Below are 16,249 nucleotides of genomic sequence, written 5' to 3'. Positions count from 1 at the left end.
TTCGGCGACTCTTAAAAAATTGATAGGGTAAAATGACATTGTGCCTATATGATAAAGCATAGGGAGATATTTTTGAAGGGAAAAAAAAAAGGAAAACTAATGAAAAGAGATTGAAAACTTTGAGTTTTAACGATAAGGACAAAATCAAGGGTAAAGTGAATAGTACCATGATTAACTTTTTAATGTAAAAATGTGATTTTTCGTTAAAGGGAACAATACTTAAAGCTTTTCGTTAAAGTTTCAAAAAAAAAAAAAAAAAATCAAAACTGGGAGCTTGCAGCCGCAGTGCACGTGATGGAAGGCTCAGAAGGAAGAAGGCATATCCCAAAATTCCGAGGAGCTAAGATGCTAGAGGAGAACGCGAATAGCGACGAGTGTCACGTGGCACACTACCTGGCACTCAGGCATCGCATCTTGGAATCACGCGACCGAAAGCAAAGCGAACCAAACCACCACTCCGCGCCTATGGCGGTCCTTCCTCTTCCCCTTAATCTCCTCCCCTTTCCTCCCCATCGCCTTCACCTCCTCCTCCTTCTTCCTCCTCACCCAATTCACACGTAAATTCCACTCTTACTTTTCTTACGCCTCTGCAACTCTGTTTGCTCTTCTGCTCTATCGCCGCCTGCTCGCAACTCAGGCAGAGGGGGCTGGAGACGCGCGTCTGTCTGCAACCCGAAGGTTCCATTTTCCGATTGGAATTTGGGTTTTGGCATCTGCGTTTTGCGTTGTTTCTCATTTTCCAGGTATCCATTTGATTATTCTTTGATTTGGTTATTTGGATTGTGTTGAATTCGGATCTAAATTCGACAAAATTTGCAACTTTTGGGGTTTATGTGGTGTTATTTTGATTGGTTGTTGGCTAAAATTTGGTTCTTTTGATTTGGTTTTGGTGAAATTGTTTCAATGGTGGGCGGGATTGGTGTTCGGGAATATTATGGCTTACTGTGGTTTCGATAGAGTTGTCATAAATGGAGGATGTTAGTGAAGTTGATGAACATGCTTTTGTTTGTCGGCTCAAATATTCAATATTTGGAAATTATATGGTGTGACCTATACTCATGTGTAACAAAGGAATTGCGTGCTTAAGCAACTCCGAAAACCCAATTAATCATCAGGCTGTGTACTTGATGGATAGCCCTTCCGCTAGCCCCCACTTTGGTTCAAATTCCACTGCTGCTTCCTCCCCCGATTTGAATGAGGAGAATTCGCGCGTTAAGTTTCTGTGTAGTTTTTCGGGTAGTATATTGCCCCGCCCACAAGATGGGAAGCTCCGGTATGTGGGTGGAGAGACGCGAATTGTGAGTGTTCCACGAGATATCAAGTTTGAGGAGTTGATGAACAAGATACGGGAGCTTTATGAAGGAGCAGCAGTGCTCAAGTACCAGCAACCTGATGAGGACCTTGATGCTCTTGTCTCGGTTGTGAATGATGATGATGTGACTAACATGATGGAAGAGTATGATAAGTTGGGATCTGGCAATGGTTTCACTAGGCTCAGGATTTTTTTGTTTTCGCATCCTGACCAAGATAGTTCATCGCACTATGAGGGTGATGAAAGGGATAATGAGAGGAGGTATGTCGACGCTCTCAATGCTTTAAATGATGGCTCCGAATTCAGGAAGCAGTATCCTGAGTCCCCTCTTATTAATCCTGTTGATGATCTCCATATAGCTGAACAATTTTTTAGTCCAATAAGTCTTGAGGGTGGCCTTCATAGCCAGAGAAATTGTGATATATCCATGGCTCAATACAACTTGCATCAGCTCAAGATACCTCATGCAGGATCGGGGCAACACCATCAACCAATTAGTCAGAGGTATAACGAAATGGAAGCTCCTTGGAGTCCTGCATACTATTCTCCTGGGCATCATGGGCACATTGATTCAAGACCAATGGCAGAGTTTCCTTCCTCTCCTTCCTCTGCACGGTACCGTATGCCGTTTCCAGATGTAGCCGATAAATTTTTAGATAGACTGCCTGAAGAATATGCACGACAGCCATTGAATCATCAGCCTCCATATGAACACCTTTCTGAGAATGTTTCATGGCTTCCAAGTGGAGCTATAGGTGGTGAAAAGTCAGGATCTCCGGGTAACGTTGTTCATGGAAACAATGCTATTGAAGGAAACAGTATTTGTGAACACTGCCGGATGGCTTTCCAGAGAAACCAACCACATTTTGAGCAACCAAACATGGCAAATGGGTTTCAGCAGGTTCCTAATCCAAGCAGTGAGGGTACTCCAAATGGAGAGACTTTCATGATGAATCCAGATGCAAAGTTGCACCATGAAATACACGCAAGTGAACAGAATAATGGTCCTCCTCTTTTTAATGAGACTCCAAATCATGAAAGAGGGTGGGCTCAACATCATCGTTTGAATTGTTGGACTGAGGAAACAGGACCACATGCTTCTGGAGCTGGGAAATTGAATGATCCTTACATTGTAGATGGTCCCAACATGAATTTGCCTCTTGGTCCTAATATGGTGGATGGCCATCACATCTCTTCCAATTATGTTCATCACCGAGCTGGACCTGAAGTGGGAAATGAAGTGTTTCACGAACGATCTGTGGCTGCTCTACCCAATGTACACATTGCTCCTGTAGAAGAGTGTGGTGTTCGTTATGGAAATCTTCCTTATGCCTATGGAGGAGATAATATTTATCTGGGGTCTCATGGACATGCAGTATGGAGGAATGTTCAGATCCCAATGCATGCTGCGCCTCCTTATGAAGCATCCGTTTCTGCACCACAAGTGAATGGTTCTGTTAATGTGGGATATTTCAGACGTGGGGATGGTCCAAGGTTTTCCATTGCATTAGACAATCAAAATATTTGGGTTGATTCCTCGCAGAAAATGTTAGGTTTGGAAGGGAAAGCTGTTCCTCCAGACTATTCTTATGGGCACGCTGTGAAGTTGAACCCAAACGCACTTTGTCAAGATAATCATCAAGCATTTCCTCCAGAACCCATTCAGGCCACACCTGATATGATAAATTGTGCTATTCCTTTGAACCCCGTCGCCGGAGTTGTAAGGTTGGAGGAAAAGAGTTCACCTGGAATAAATGAGGTGAATATTGTGGACAAGGTGGAGAACTCTGAAACAGAGGTTATAAACCCAAACAATCATTGTGATAAAAATGGTGGTGTGGTATCTCTTGAGTCGATAAATTTAAATTTCAGTAAGCTTGCAGAAGAAAGTGGTAATGCTGGCAAAACAAGTGATGAGCATCAGTCTACTTGTGAACTTTTAAAGCTTTCTGTTAATGATTTGAGTTTCATACCGGAGTTGATTGCTTCTGTTAAAAAAGCTGCACTAGAGGGGGCTGAGGAGGTAAAAGCCAACCTTGAAGAAAGTACTGATCCTGAGAAGAGTGGTTCAATAGGCAAAGAGGCAGCTGCAAAAAATTTGGAACTGGTGAGAACCGTATGAAAAGCTTCAAATGAGATTAGATTATGGGTTTTCTTTTTGTCTTCTTAATGTGTTCTTGTTTTATAGAACACTCCTCGAGAAAAGGAATTGGATTCTGATAGTGATAATCTAAAGAATCCCAAAATCGAGCCAACAAAGGCGGAGGCAGAAGCTATTGCCAAGGGATTGCAGGTTTCTTTTTGCAGTCATATTTGTGTCATTTTTAAGTCCTACATCCGTATTTCCCGTACTATGTTTCTTGGTCTTTCATGCGGTTTTATTTTAACTGCATGATTGTGTTTTTCTTTTTGACAGACAATAAGGAACGATGATCTAGAGGAGATCCGAGAATTAGGTTCTGGGACTTACGGGGCTGTGTATCATGGGAAGTGGAAGGGGTCTGACGTAGCAATAAAGAGAATAAAATCCAGTTGTTTTGCTGGGAAACCATCAGAAAGAGAACGTTTGGTAACAACTGAGCACTCTTCTTTTTTTGAATTTACAGTTTCGTATAACCTATTACATAGCACCTCCTTGTTTGCCCCATTTGTGGTCTGCCCTATATATTGTTAGTTCAGTCATTTTATGTGATCTTGGTTCTTGCAAATTTCAGCTGTGGAAATAGTGACTGTATGCTAGCTGATATCGTAATAATAATTACACCATTCATTTAATATTATTCACGTCTTGGAGATTTAGTCATTTTAAAGGAAGTTGTCAGGGGAGTAATTATACTTCCTGAAATGATATGTTAATCTGTAATATTGTCATAATCACTTTTTTGAACTTAAGTTATTGAAATATGTTGTTGAGGGAGACATTATTCTTCCTAAAATGGTATGTTCTTCATATTATCATCTGTGGGTGTGATATTTTTCTTTTTGTCTTCACAGATTGCGGATTTCTGGAAGGAGGCTTTGATACTGAGTTCATTGCATCACCCAAATGTTGTTTCCATGTATGGTATTGTGCGCGATGGCCCTGATGGATCTTTAGCAACTGTGACTGAATTCATGGTTAATGGTTCTTTGAAACAGTTTTTGCAGAAAAAAGATCGGTAAGTAGTTAGTTTTCCCGGAAGGAATATTTCTAATTTGTTCTATTGGTTTCTTCTCAATTTCTATACTTAAGGGCTTTCTTATCTTTGCTGGTATATGATGAATCTATTGATTATGCCATTGATCAGAACAATTGATCGTCGTAAAAGATTTATCATAGCTATGGATGCTGCATTTGGGATGGAGTACCTGCATGGAAAAAATATAGTGCATTTTGATTTAAAGTGTGAAAATCTGTTAGTGAATATGAGAGATCCACAGCGGCCTGTATGCAAGGTTGGATGATTTAAATATCAAATTCTGTCACCTCCTTTCCACTTTCTTAGCATGCTTTTCTTTTTGGGACTCATATGATGTGTGTACGTTCTTTAGATTGGTGATTTGGGATTATCCAAAGTAAAACAACAGACTTTAGTGTCTGGAGGTGTTCGTGGAACTTTACCCTGGATGGCACCTGAGCTTCTTAGCGGGAAAAGTAATATGGTAACAGAGAAGGTAATAGTGAATTTACCCTTGGAACATATATTGAAGTGTATGGCTCTTGCGATTGATAACTCTTAGAAGTATCACTAATTTTCTCAGTCTTCAGATTGTTGTCTTATGTGTTATTTTCAATTTTTGTAGATTGATGTTTACTCATTTGGGATTGTTATGTGGGAACTGCTTACGGGAGAAGAGCCATATACAGATATGCATTGTGCGTCTATAATTGGTAAGAACCAATGATTTGTAGGCATATATTCTGTTTTTTTGTCATAATATGTTCTCTCCGTTTCTTTTCAAAATGTTCTCTGGGTCCCTCATTATTTATTTAATAATACAACACCAATCTCTGAGAATGTACATATAATTGCGGATGCTGATATTACGTATTTGATGCGAGCTTATATGCAATCACATGTCAACTCCATTTGTCTTCTAGCTGAAATTCTGTTTCTGTCATGTAAAATCCATGTAAGATCTAACTTCACTTTATATATACGATTGCTGGACAATTGACAGAACAAAGTTGCTTGTCATCTGTTCTCTTTTTGGTCATTTGTTCATGCATTGCTTATGTGAAACAAATAGTAGAACTTGAACGTGTTCTTAAAGAAACCCCCTATCTTTAAGACTATTTTCGTACACTTGGCAATATAACATCCTTCTGCTGGTTTGCAATAAAAAGCGCATGATAGGGTCCCAAGAGACATTCTTTGGGGATTTTAGAAAAGAAAGGAGTACGAGTAGCATATATCCAAGCTATAAAGGATATGTATGATGGAGCAAGGACTGCCGTAAGAACTCATGAAGGACAAACCGAAAGCTTCCCCATAATTGTAGGCTTACATCAAGGCTCATCTTTAAGTCCTTATCTTTTTGCATTGGTAATGGATGAGTTAACGGGACATATTCAAGATGATATTCCTTGGTGTATGCTTTTCCCAGATGATATAGTGTTGATAGATGAAACTCAAGAATGAGTAAATGCGAAGCTTAACCTTTGAAGAGAAGTGTTGGAATCTAAAGGTCTTCTCCTAAGTCGGTGAAAGATGAGTATATGGAGTGCAAGTTCATTGTGAACGGAGCCTCAAATGAGTTAGGGGTGAGGATTGGAGATCAGGAAGTACCAAAAAGCGATTGTTTTCGCTACCTAGAATCTATCTTGCAAAAAATGGAGAGTTGGATGGAGACCTCAACCATAGAATACAAGCTGGATGGATGAAGTGGAAGAGTGCATCGGGTGTGTTGTGCGACCGTCGTATGTCACTAAAGCTCAAGGGAAAATTTTATGGGAAAACTAATGAAAAGTCCTAAAAAACTTAAGTTTTTAATCAAAAGGACAAAATAAAGGTGTAAGTGAATAATACCAGGAGTGGCTTTTCAAGGTAAAAATGTCCTTAACATTAAAAGTGAACAATACCAGGAGTGTTTCATTAAGTTCCCAAAATTTTATAGGACAAAAATGTTTTATGGAATGGAATGTTGGGCGGTGAAGCATCAACACGTACATAAAATGAGTGTAGCGGAGATGAGAACGCTTTGTTGGATGTGTGGGCACACGAGAAAGGATAAGATAAGGAATGAGGATATTCGAGGTAAAGGAGGAGTAGTCGAAATTGAAGGAAAGATGAGAGAAAATTGGTTACGATGATTTGGGCATGTGAAACGAAGGCCTATAGATGTTCCTGTTAGAAGATGCGATTATGTGACAGAGGTTTAGGGCTGAAGGGGTAGAGGAAGACCTAGGAAGACTTTGGAAGAGACTCTAAGAAAAGACTTGAAGTACTTGGATCTAACGGAAGATGTGGCATAGAACCGAGTGCAATGGCATTCTAGAATTCATACAGCCGACCCCACTTAGTGGGAAATGGCTCTGTTGTTGCTGTTTGTATCAACTATCTGTCTTGCAGTTCGAATTGTAAATTTCATGTTTTGTTCAAATCGTCCACTGTATTTTTGTCGTCCATTCTGATAGACTTAGGAATTGGTCTAGTAACTTGTAGATATATGCTAGGAAGAAAAACAAAGTATCCTTTTCCTTTTGTATTAGTAATTTTGCATTATCCGACAGCAGTCATCTCTCATTCCAATTACCAGTGCCTTTGCGGGCTTCTTGTCCGCTCTCATATTTTTATTGTTTCTTTGCAATAAAAATTGTTTTCTTCTTCAAAACCAATTCCAATTACCGGTGCTGTCTTCGTCCTTATGTCAGTCCATGACTGAGCATCTTACGGCAGTCATCTCTTACACAGACCTGTTTTATAGCCATGCTTGAGATTTTATATGAATGCTTTTCATGCTTTGTAATCTAGGTATTAAATGCCCATACAGCATCCACAGTTGAACAATACCAGTCAAGGATGCTACAGTATTTAGTTCTGATCTGCAATCTGTTTTGTTTTGCTTGCAGGAGGTATTGTGAACAACATGTTGCGCCCTCAAATTCCCACGTGGTGCGACCCAGAATGGAAGTCTTTGATGGAAAGTTGTTGGGCTTCTGATCCTTCCCAGAGGCCATCATTTTCTGAAATTTCTCAGAAGCTAAGAAATATGGCTGCTGCAATGAATGTGAAATAATTCCAGTCTCGATGAAGTTGATTCACTTCTTGCATTGTATGTTACCCAGGACATAGCCGAAGAGGAAATAAGTTTTAAGAATAGATTTTGCAGTTTAAGGGGCAGCACTGGTTTCCAAGTGTATATTGAGGCTAATAGTGTATTATTATGCCTTGGTTCATCTGTGAAATGGTAATTTTCTTTGGTAAGTGCTGGATATGCGCTTTGCAGTGGCTTTTACCTGGAAAAGGCTTCCATCATACACGAAGCGCAGCCATGATGGTACGACCAAAACGTGTCCTTTTGTTTATTTATATTTTCATCTGGACTTGTATCCCCTTACTCTGTTGTCACACTCCATATTAACGCAGTCAATTTTGGCCCTTTCATGCAGGTTTATAAGTTACTTTGGTTGAGATCAGAATGGCGGTCCTGCTATCGAAGCTGAACCAAGGTCGCTTCCGAATGATGTGTATATACATAAAATGTTATTACCATGTTTAAAAGCCTATATCATGAGACGATAATGACGCATTATGAACCGTTGTTCTTGCTCGTATTCTGGGCCTCTGCTTAGTATCTTAGATACTACAGCTAGGGACATCTGTTTATATGTTCCAACTTTTGCTTTGGCTCTACGAATGTACAAAGCATGATTATCTGTTAGAACCTCTTTACACTGTTAAGTTGTGCCTCGGTGTTTATTCTACCTAGCAATAAAACACTCAAGTACAAAATTGATTGGATATTGATCAGATTTGTACCCAGTACAGCGACGGGAATCCAAGTTGATCGGAAAATGTTTGGAACACTGAAATTCTGATGGAAAATACGAATAATCTTCGACTTTCTTTTCTTTTATTTACGCTTCTATTATTACTGCTCGCAAAGAAGGATGTATGGTACTGTTTACCCAGAAAAACATAATCTACTAATTTGGTACCAGTTATTGTTGTGGCTTCGGGTTTCCAATGCATTGGGACGGGATGTACGTGTATCATACTTCATAAATATAGGGGCAAAGCAGTGGTCGCATAGGTTTTTTTATTTATTTTTATTTTTATTTTTATTTTTAAGTACAACGATATATTTTACATTAAAGAGAGCGGGAGTTTGGTAAGCCGTATAATGGGCAACCTAATTTGGTATCGAATTCACCATTCACGAGATTCGAACTTAGGCCTCTCACTTACAAATAAAAATGAATACAACCAGACTCTAATATTGAGTGATGTCATAAAGTTATTATTATGAGGTGGCAATCTTGGTTAAATTGAAGGGAACTAAAACCTGTCTTAAGGGCTAACATTAAGGGCACATCTGGTGTGTTGGACAAGATTAGATTTGGTATTTTAGACTGGTTAGGTTAGGATTGGACTGAATTGTTTAGGTAGTGATTATGAGGTGGCAGTCTTGGTTAAATTGAAGGGAATTGAAGCTTGTCTTAAGGACAAACATTAAGGAAAAGGATCCGGCTCCTCGCCACATCCTTTTCCTAGGCATCCTAGGGATCCCGCAATCGTGTCCATTCATCATACATCGTGCGATCAGTTTTCGTTAGGTACTATTTATATTTGAATTTTAAATTTTAAATGATTTATGACCGCACGATGTACGATGAACAAACATGATTGTGGGATCCCTAGGAAAAAGGATCTGGTGAGGATCTTTTTCCTAACATTAAGGGCACATCTGGTGTGCTGGACAAGATTGGATTTGGTATTTCAGACTAGTTAGGTTGGGATTGGATTGAATTGTTTAGGTAGTTATTATGAGGTGGCAGTCTTGGTTAAATTGAAGGGAACTTGTGGATGCAAATTTCTTCCTCCTTGTTCTTGGACAAAATTGCACCTACAAAACAAACAACACTTTAGGTCAAGGCCAAGAGCCTCACACGCCCACGATGAATGGGGTGGGGGGGGGGCTTTGGCTGAAGAACCTTCGATGCCAAAGTTAGAATTTTGAGGGAAAAGTGTTTGGAGCATTTAGGGAATTTAGCAAGAGTGTAGAACTTAGGTTTTGGAGAAAATGAGGGTGATTATATAGGGGTGCGGCCAGCCCCTTTGGGAGGAGGAGGACCGGCCACTTGGATGGTTTTTTGGGTTAGATTCATGATTTGTTGGCTAATTAATAAATTAATTAGCTAATAAATCAATTAATTAGCTAATTAACATAATTAGAAAGGAGTGATTTGGGGACCTTGTGGAGAAGATTTGATGAGGATTGATGAAATAGGTTTTGAATAAATACCTATTTTAGGAACCTTTGACTTGATTGAGGGATGATTGCCCACTGCTTGCGTGTAGAAATCCCTGTGTGCCTTCAAGGTAATCTTGTCTTCTTCACCCAAAAATCCACGTGTCGCCTCCATATTTTTCTTGATTACTTTTGGCTCCACAAATGCCCCCACACTTGCTGGGCTGCTCACAGGAAAGGGCAATAGGTGTAGAGATCTCCAACTTTGATGCAAATTCTTACTTGGATTTGGAATTAGATTCTTCTAGGAAAAGGAAATAAATAGCCTCCAAAGCCTATTTAAGCCTACTTTAAGTAGGGAATTAAATCAACTTCAGAGGACAATTATTTGTCTCTACAAGAAAAAGAGAAAACTAGAGGATATTTGTTCCTCCTCCTCTAGCACTCTTCTTTGCTTGCCCGTGCAAAGAATCGTCTTTTGTTGATTTCTTTGCCTTCTTCGCACTGCACCGATGTAAGAAAAACTTAATTCTCGTTGTCTTCTTTTTGGGTGGTGGTGTCATAGGGCAGCCGTTCGGGTGGTGCGGCAAGTCAGCTGGCAGGGGCCAGGAGTCGGCTTGGCATAAGCCAAGGAGGTGGTGTGGTAGGGGCCATTCCTTGTACTACTCGGCTTGACTGAAGCCAAGGACTGGCTCGACATGGCCGAGGAAGTGACGTGGCATGGGCCACAGTTTGGGTTGCCTCATCTAGGCTGCTTGCCAAAAATGAGGAAACTGCTTAAGTTTGATTTCTTAGCTACCGTAGATGAAGCAGTCAAGGATAGAGCTGCCAAGATCAGAGCTGCTGAAGATGAAGTGTTAGATGAGTGAATAGTTGAGTGCAAAGTGGCTACTGCCCTCTGACCATTTGTTGCCTAGTTGGTCTTCAAGCATTCGATATTTTGAGCTATGTGGCCTTCTTGCACTAGAAAACTTACCCAGATGCGTGTCGGGGAATTAGTTTACCCTTTCGCACTAAAGAGCAATTAATTTAACCTCTCACACTGGATAGTAGACCTATATGGATGTCGGGGAATTGGTTTACCTTTTCGCACTAAAGAGCAATTAGTTTATCTTTTCGTATTGGAGAGTAGACCCATATGGGTGTCGGGGAATTGGTTTACCCTTTCGTACTGGAGAGCAATTAGTTTATCCTCCTCTTGCACTGAAGAGTAGACCCAGATGGGTGTCGGGGGCTTGGTTTACCCTTTAGTAATGGAGAGCATGGAAGTCATTGTTGTGAGTGCAGCTGAGGAAAGTTGGACTACTGGATAACTGAAATAATCCTCAACTTGAGAGATCTTATTTGGCTAACTGCTTGAGACTTCGAACTGCTTGTGGAACCCATGTAAGGGTGTAAGCGCAGTGAGCTGCTCCTAGAATTATTGCGATATCATTAGGTGTTTCGTCGTGTGCGCTTTTGAGGCTTGGTTGGCACTAGCCACAGGGCAAAATCGGCACGGTTGGGAGCCGTGGTGCAAGATTGGCATAGTTATGAGCCATGGTGATAGATTAATAGCTGCCGGGAGCCATGGAGTAGGTAGGCATGGTTGTGAAAGCAGAGTTGGGGTTGTCTTGGGCTAGGTTGTGTGCATAAAGAGGAATTGGACCACTAAGTTTGTGATGCTCAGCTACTAGTCATGTACTACTTCAGTATTGAATTGTTTGGAGTGTTGAGAATAAGGCATGCCCCCGGTTCTTGGTAGTTGTGGTAGTGTGTCGTTTTGGTACTCGTTTTCCCCCGGCACGCCATTAGGCTAAGCTACTGCGTTTGTCGGAACAGAAGTAATCTTTGTATCCGACAACCTATGTAGGATAGTTCTGTATGCTCGATCTTATCAATGAAAGGTGGCCCACTTATGTTGGTCATGTCTCGTCCAAGCGCCTCATCGGTAGCTTTATTGTTTTGGAAATCACGCAATCGCTTGGTCATGAGCCTCTCTACTTCTTCCTCAATATGCCTTTATTAGGGTAGTAGAGATCTTGGCTGCCCCCAGTCGTGACCTGTTGGTCTAGGTTGCTTTTCCCTGTGTTTGCCTCATTTATGTCATGGCTGCGGTGCATGTGGTACGTTCTTGGTAGGCGAGCGAATTACTCGCAGGCTGCTGGAACTTGATCCGGATTAAGTGACTGTTTCTCTCCTTATGTTGTGTTGCCTACTCCAATATGAGGTGAAGGATGCTCTTTGCGGGCTTAGCCACAAATGAACACTTCGCCTGGAAGGTTGCTTATATTGATTATCGGAGTGTGGCCCCAATCGTGAGTGTATGTTCGTCAGTGGGCCTAACTGAGAGTGCATGCTCATTCACGCACTAAGACGAGAGTATACACTATCTCGGAGCCCAAGTCAAGAGTGTACACTGCCATAATATTCGGTTCGTGACTGGTCGAGTGGATGTTTGCCGGGACGCTGCTGGAGAAGTTCGTCGTTTACCCTTGTTCTACTTCGGGACACTTTGTCAGGGGCATGTTGCATCTCGGTGCACTGCAATATCTGATTCACCAAGATCGCCTGCTGTGCAAGGGCGCTCATCAACTCTATAACTTGTCGAGACAAGTGTTGTTCTTTATTTGGGTTGGAAAAACTTGGGCGAAATGTGTCTCCTTGAGTAGCGAAAGTGTAGTGGACTCCGGGTACGAGATTTGAGTTGGGAAATGTCAAATCTGAGGAAAAATACGGTGAAAAATGTCACCGGTTCAATCGTCGGCCTAGAAATTTAGAGCCAGGAATGTTGAACCGGTCTTTAACCAACTTGGGCTGCTTGGGACACCACGGGAGTGCACTAGGCCTTGAATTGGACAATGGGAGTGGGTCGGATTGCCGGTGGGGGTTGGGCAGTTGGCATGGATTACCCTACCTGTGGTGTGCGTAGACGCTAGGGTTAGGCTCTGCGCTGGCCTTGGGCCCACAAGCGGTAGGCTCATTCTCCTGCTGCAGCTGCCTGGGCTTGTACTGCTGAGGTAGTGGCTCAAGCCAGCTTGTGCTGGGCCTAGCTTGGCTACCTTGCAGATTGGGCTGTGCACCAAGTAGACGAGGCTTAGGCCTACGCTGCTAGGGCAGCCGCTTGAGTTGCTTCTAGCGTCTAGGCTTGCTTCTACAAAGCGGCATGGGCCTAGGCTTGTGGTTGCCTCGCTGCTTACCGTGGGCTTGCTGCCATGGAGCTGGCCCACTCCCCACTGCCATGGTGGTCCTCGTGGCTGCCATGGTGGTGGTGCTTCATGGTGGCAAAGTTAATTGTTTTGCCATCACTTTGAGCCTTGTGGGTTGTCGTGATGGGCATAAAAACCAGAAAACTGTGAAACCGAACCGAATCGAGTGAAAAAAGGGTAAAAACCGTGTTGACCAAAACTGATTAACATTTGACTGAGAATCAGACCGAACTGCTTTGAACCGGTTTCGGTTTGGTTTTAGGCTTTAGAAAACTGGTTCAAACTGAACTGAATCATGAGGATATATTTATATGGGTTTTATTGTATATTAGGCCTAATCTTATTTACTCACTGTTTTGCCAAGTCCGAGTCTATATTGTTTTTTCTTAAGCCCAAATCATTTCTATTATCTCATTAATTCAAAAGCCCAATCCATACAACTACATAAAATACCCTAGCTCTCAATCTCCATTTCTCATTATTGCTCCACACTCAAGGTCAACCGCACATTCCTCTTTCAAACTCTCACCTTCAACCTTCTCTCTCTTATTCATCAATTCTCGAATTCACACCCAGCCTTCATCTTCTCGTCCTCTCTCATTCCTTTCTTTGCTTGCTCCACACCCAGCTTCGTCTTCTCGTCCTCTTCGTGTTCTTGTCCTCTCGTTTTCTCGTCCTCTTCTTCCCATTTCTTTCATTATTGACTCCACACCCACTCTCTCTCCTTCTCTTCATTGATTTTTGATTGAAAAAATAGGTTTGATCTTGAAGGGAAGGATTTGTAAGAAATTGGTTTGAAACCAGAAACTGGTGAAACCGAACCGGAACCGTTACACGCCGAACCACACGGTTTTAATGATTATTTTAGGTAGAACCGAACCGCACCGGAACCGTCAAGAATAGCCAGTTTGGTTCTAGTTTGAGAGAGAAACCGGATCGAATTGGATCGTGCCCACCCCTAGTGGTGAGGCTATGTCTTCTCGTCCATCATTTGATCCAGATCTTTGAACGTAGGAAGTTTCGTTCGTTGTGTTTTCGAATTTTCTGTCATTGTATTTTTTTCCTCACCTCTATTCAAAGAATTAAAAAAATTCTAGGAATAAGAAAGTATGAAAAATTTACGAACGCACAAGAAATGAGAAATTTTGAATGTGAGAGTCTTCTTCGAGCGTGTGAATCAAACTCTCAATGAAAGCACCAATTTGTGGATACAAATTTCTTCTTCCTTGTTCTTGGACAACATTGCACCTACAAAACAAACAACACCTTAGGTCAAGGCCAAGAGCCTCACGCGCCCACGATTAATTGGGGGGGGGGGCTTTGGCTGAAGAACCTCCAATGCCAAAGTTAGAATTTTGAGGGAAAAGTGTTTAGAGAATTTAGAAAATTTAGCAAGAGTGTAGAACTTAGGTTTTGGAGAAAATGAGGGTGTTTATATAGGGTTGTGGTCGGCCCTTTTGGGAGGAGGATGACTGGCCACTTGTATGGTTTTTTGGGTGAGATTCATGATTTGTTAGCTAATTAATAAATTAATTAGGTAATAAATCAATTAATTAACTAATTAATATAATTAGAAAGGAATGATTTGGGGGTTACCTTGTGGAGAAGATTTGATGAGGATGGATGAAATAAGTTTTGAATAAATACCCATTTTGGGCACTTTTGACTTGATTGAGGATTGATTGCTTACTGCTTGCATGTAGAAATTCTGGTGTGCCTCAAGGGTAATCTTGTCTTTTTAACCTAAAAATCTACGTGTCACTTCCATATTTTTCTTGATTATTTTTTTCTCCACAGAACTGAAACTTGTCTTAAGGGCTAACATTAAGGGTACATCGTGTGATCAGTTTTCGTTAAGTACTATTTATATTTGAATTTTAAATTTTAAATAATTTTTGAACGCACGATGTACGATGAATGAACACGATTGTGGAATCCCTAGGATCCCTAGGAAAAGGATCTGGCGAGGATCCTTTTCCTAACATTAAGGGCACGTTTGATGTGCTGGACAAGATTGGATGGAGGTGGATTGTCTGCCCTCCCGTTTGCATACTCTCCTCATGTCCTCCTGTTTGTGTCGTCATGGTTATACCACGTCAACATTTTATATTCCTATTACTTTTTGTTTTATTATTTCTATAATAATTTAATATAAAATGTTGACGTAGCTTAACCGTGACCACACATCACAAGAGGGTATGAGAAGAGTACGGAAATAGGAGGGCAGACAATCCACCTCATTTGGAATTTCAGACTGGTTAGGTTGGGATTGGATTGAATTGTTTAGGTAGTTATTATGAGGTGGCAGCCTTGGTTAAATTGAAGGGAACTGAAACCTGTCTTAAGGACCAACATTAAGGGCACATCTGGTGTGCCGAACAAAATTGGATTTGGTATTTCAGACTGGTTAGGTTGTTTGTCTAGTGTTTGGTGTAGAGTGTCTCCATCCGACTAGGAAGGATGAGATTTTAAAAGTCAACCCGTTCACTAACGACCCCCACAATGACGCACAGCCCGTTCACGATGCCTTTCATGGCGACACAGCAACGTCGATCCTTGTCGTGACGACCCATCCAAGTCACCGCTCCCAACCTGCCCCTGACTCCCTAAAACCAGCAAACAGATCCACTACATTCCGACGACAACCCACCCACTTAACAACACTGCTCGCGACTCACAACACCACTCGTGACTCTCCTCACCCCTTGTAACCTGGCACTACACAGTGCTCACAATCCGCTACAGAATTGATGAAATTAGATGAATCTCTAAAGAAAGGCGATGAGAGGCCCTCGAAGAAGAGCGTCGGGTTCGTAACCTGTTGTTCAGGTTGGGTTACGTAGTCCGTCCTACTTTGGATTTGAACCCATGACTCAAAATCTTGTCCATGACACAAATTGCGTCATCAAACACAGGTTGTGACTCAAATCCAATTTTAATTGGAACAACCAGTCCTAGCTAGCCCATCAAAATGGGTTTATACTAGGGAGCCTTATATAAAAAACACAACCTACATTACCTAGAACCCTACCACATTTCAATAATTTCATGGAGCGAAAAAAGATCAAAACACACTAAACCCAACCCAAAAATAAGGAAATCAATGTTTGAAAATTCCATTCTTTACCCCGGACCAAACCCATTAGTAAACAGACATCAGCCTACACAACTTCAACAAAATTACTTACATGCCATTAGCCTGATCCTTGTTGATCATTTTTGTAGAAGCAGTTTCAACTATATATATAATTAGTTTTGTATAATTTTTAGTATACTTAGTTTGTATACGTTAAAAAATATCTTCTAAAAAAGATAGCTTAATTATCTGTAGAATCATTTTAACTATTTGTATAAT

At 41.2% G+C, this 16,249-nt stretch overlaps 1 protein-coding gene across 3 annotated transcripts; it reads left to right on the top strand.

The window, feature by feature from the left end:
* Positions 1-393: 393 nt before the first annotated feature.
* LOC103940409 lies at positions 394-8,371 on the top strand. Of its 3 annotated transcripts, none has more exons than XM_009350527.3 (10): positions 394-743; positions 1,116-3,419; positions 3,501-3,605; positions 3,729-3,881; positions 4,307-4,470; positions 4,600-4,747; positions 4,844-4,966; positions 5,096-5,183; positions 7,365-7,792; positions 7,905-8,371. In XM_009350527.3, exons 2-9 carry the CDS (start codon positions 1,128-1,130, stop codon positions 7,529-7,531), a joined length of 3,240 nt encoding a protein of 1,079 aa, XP_009348802.1. In that variant the 5' UTR covers positions 394-743; positions 1,116-1,127; the 3' UTR covers positions 7,532-7,792; positions 7,905-8,371. The 3 variants fall into 3 exon arrangements, with proteins under 3 accessions (XP_009348802.1, XP_009348801.1, XP_048426578.1); XM_009350526.3 differs by having other exon boundaries at positions 958-3,419; XM_048570621.1 differs by having other exon boundaries at positions 394-3,419.
* The last annotated feature ends 7,878 nt before the right edge of the window (positions 8,372-16,249 follow it).

Source organism: the organism of the source record quoted next, unplaced genomic scaffold (genome assembly GCF_019419815.1).
Source record: "Pyrus x bretschneideri cultivar Hongxiangsu unplaced genomic scaffold, Pyrus_bretschneideri_v1 Contig54, whole genome shotgun sequence".
NCBI classification, from domain to species: domain Eukaryota; kingdom Viridiplantae; phylum Streptophyta; class Magnoliopsida; order Rosales; family Rosaceae; genus Pyrus; species Pyrus x bretschneideri.
The sequence above is the reverse complement of the archived record's forward strand: the minus strand, read 5'-3'. Positions and strand labels throughout refer to the sequence as shown.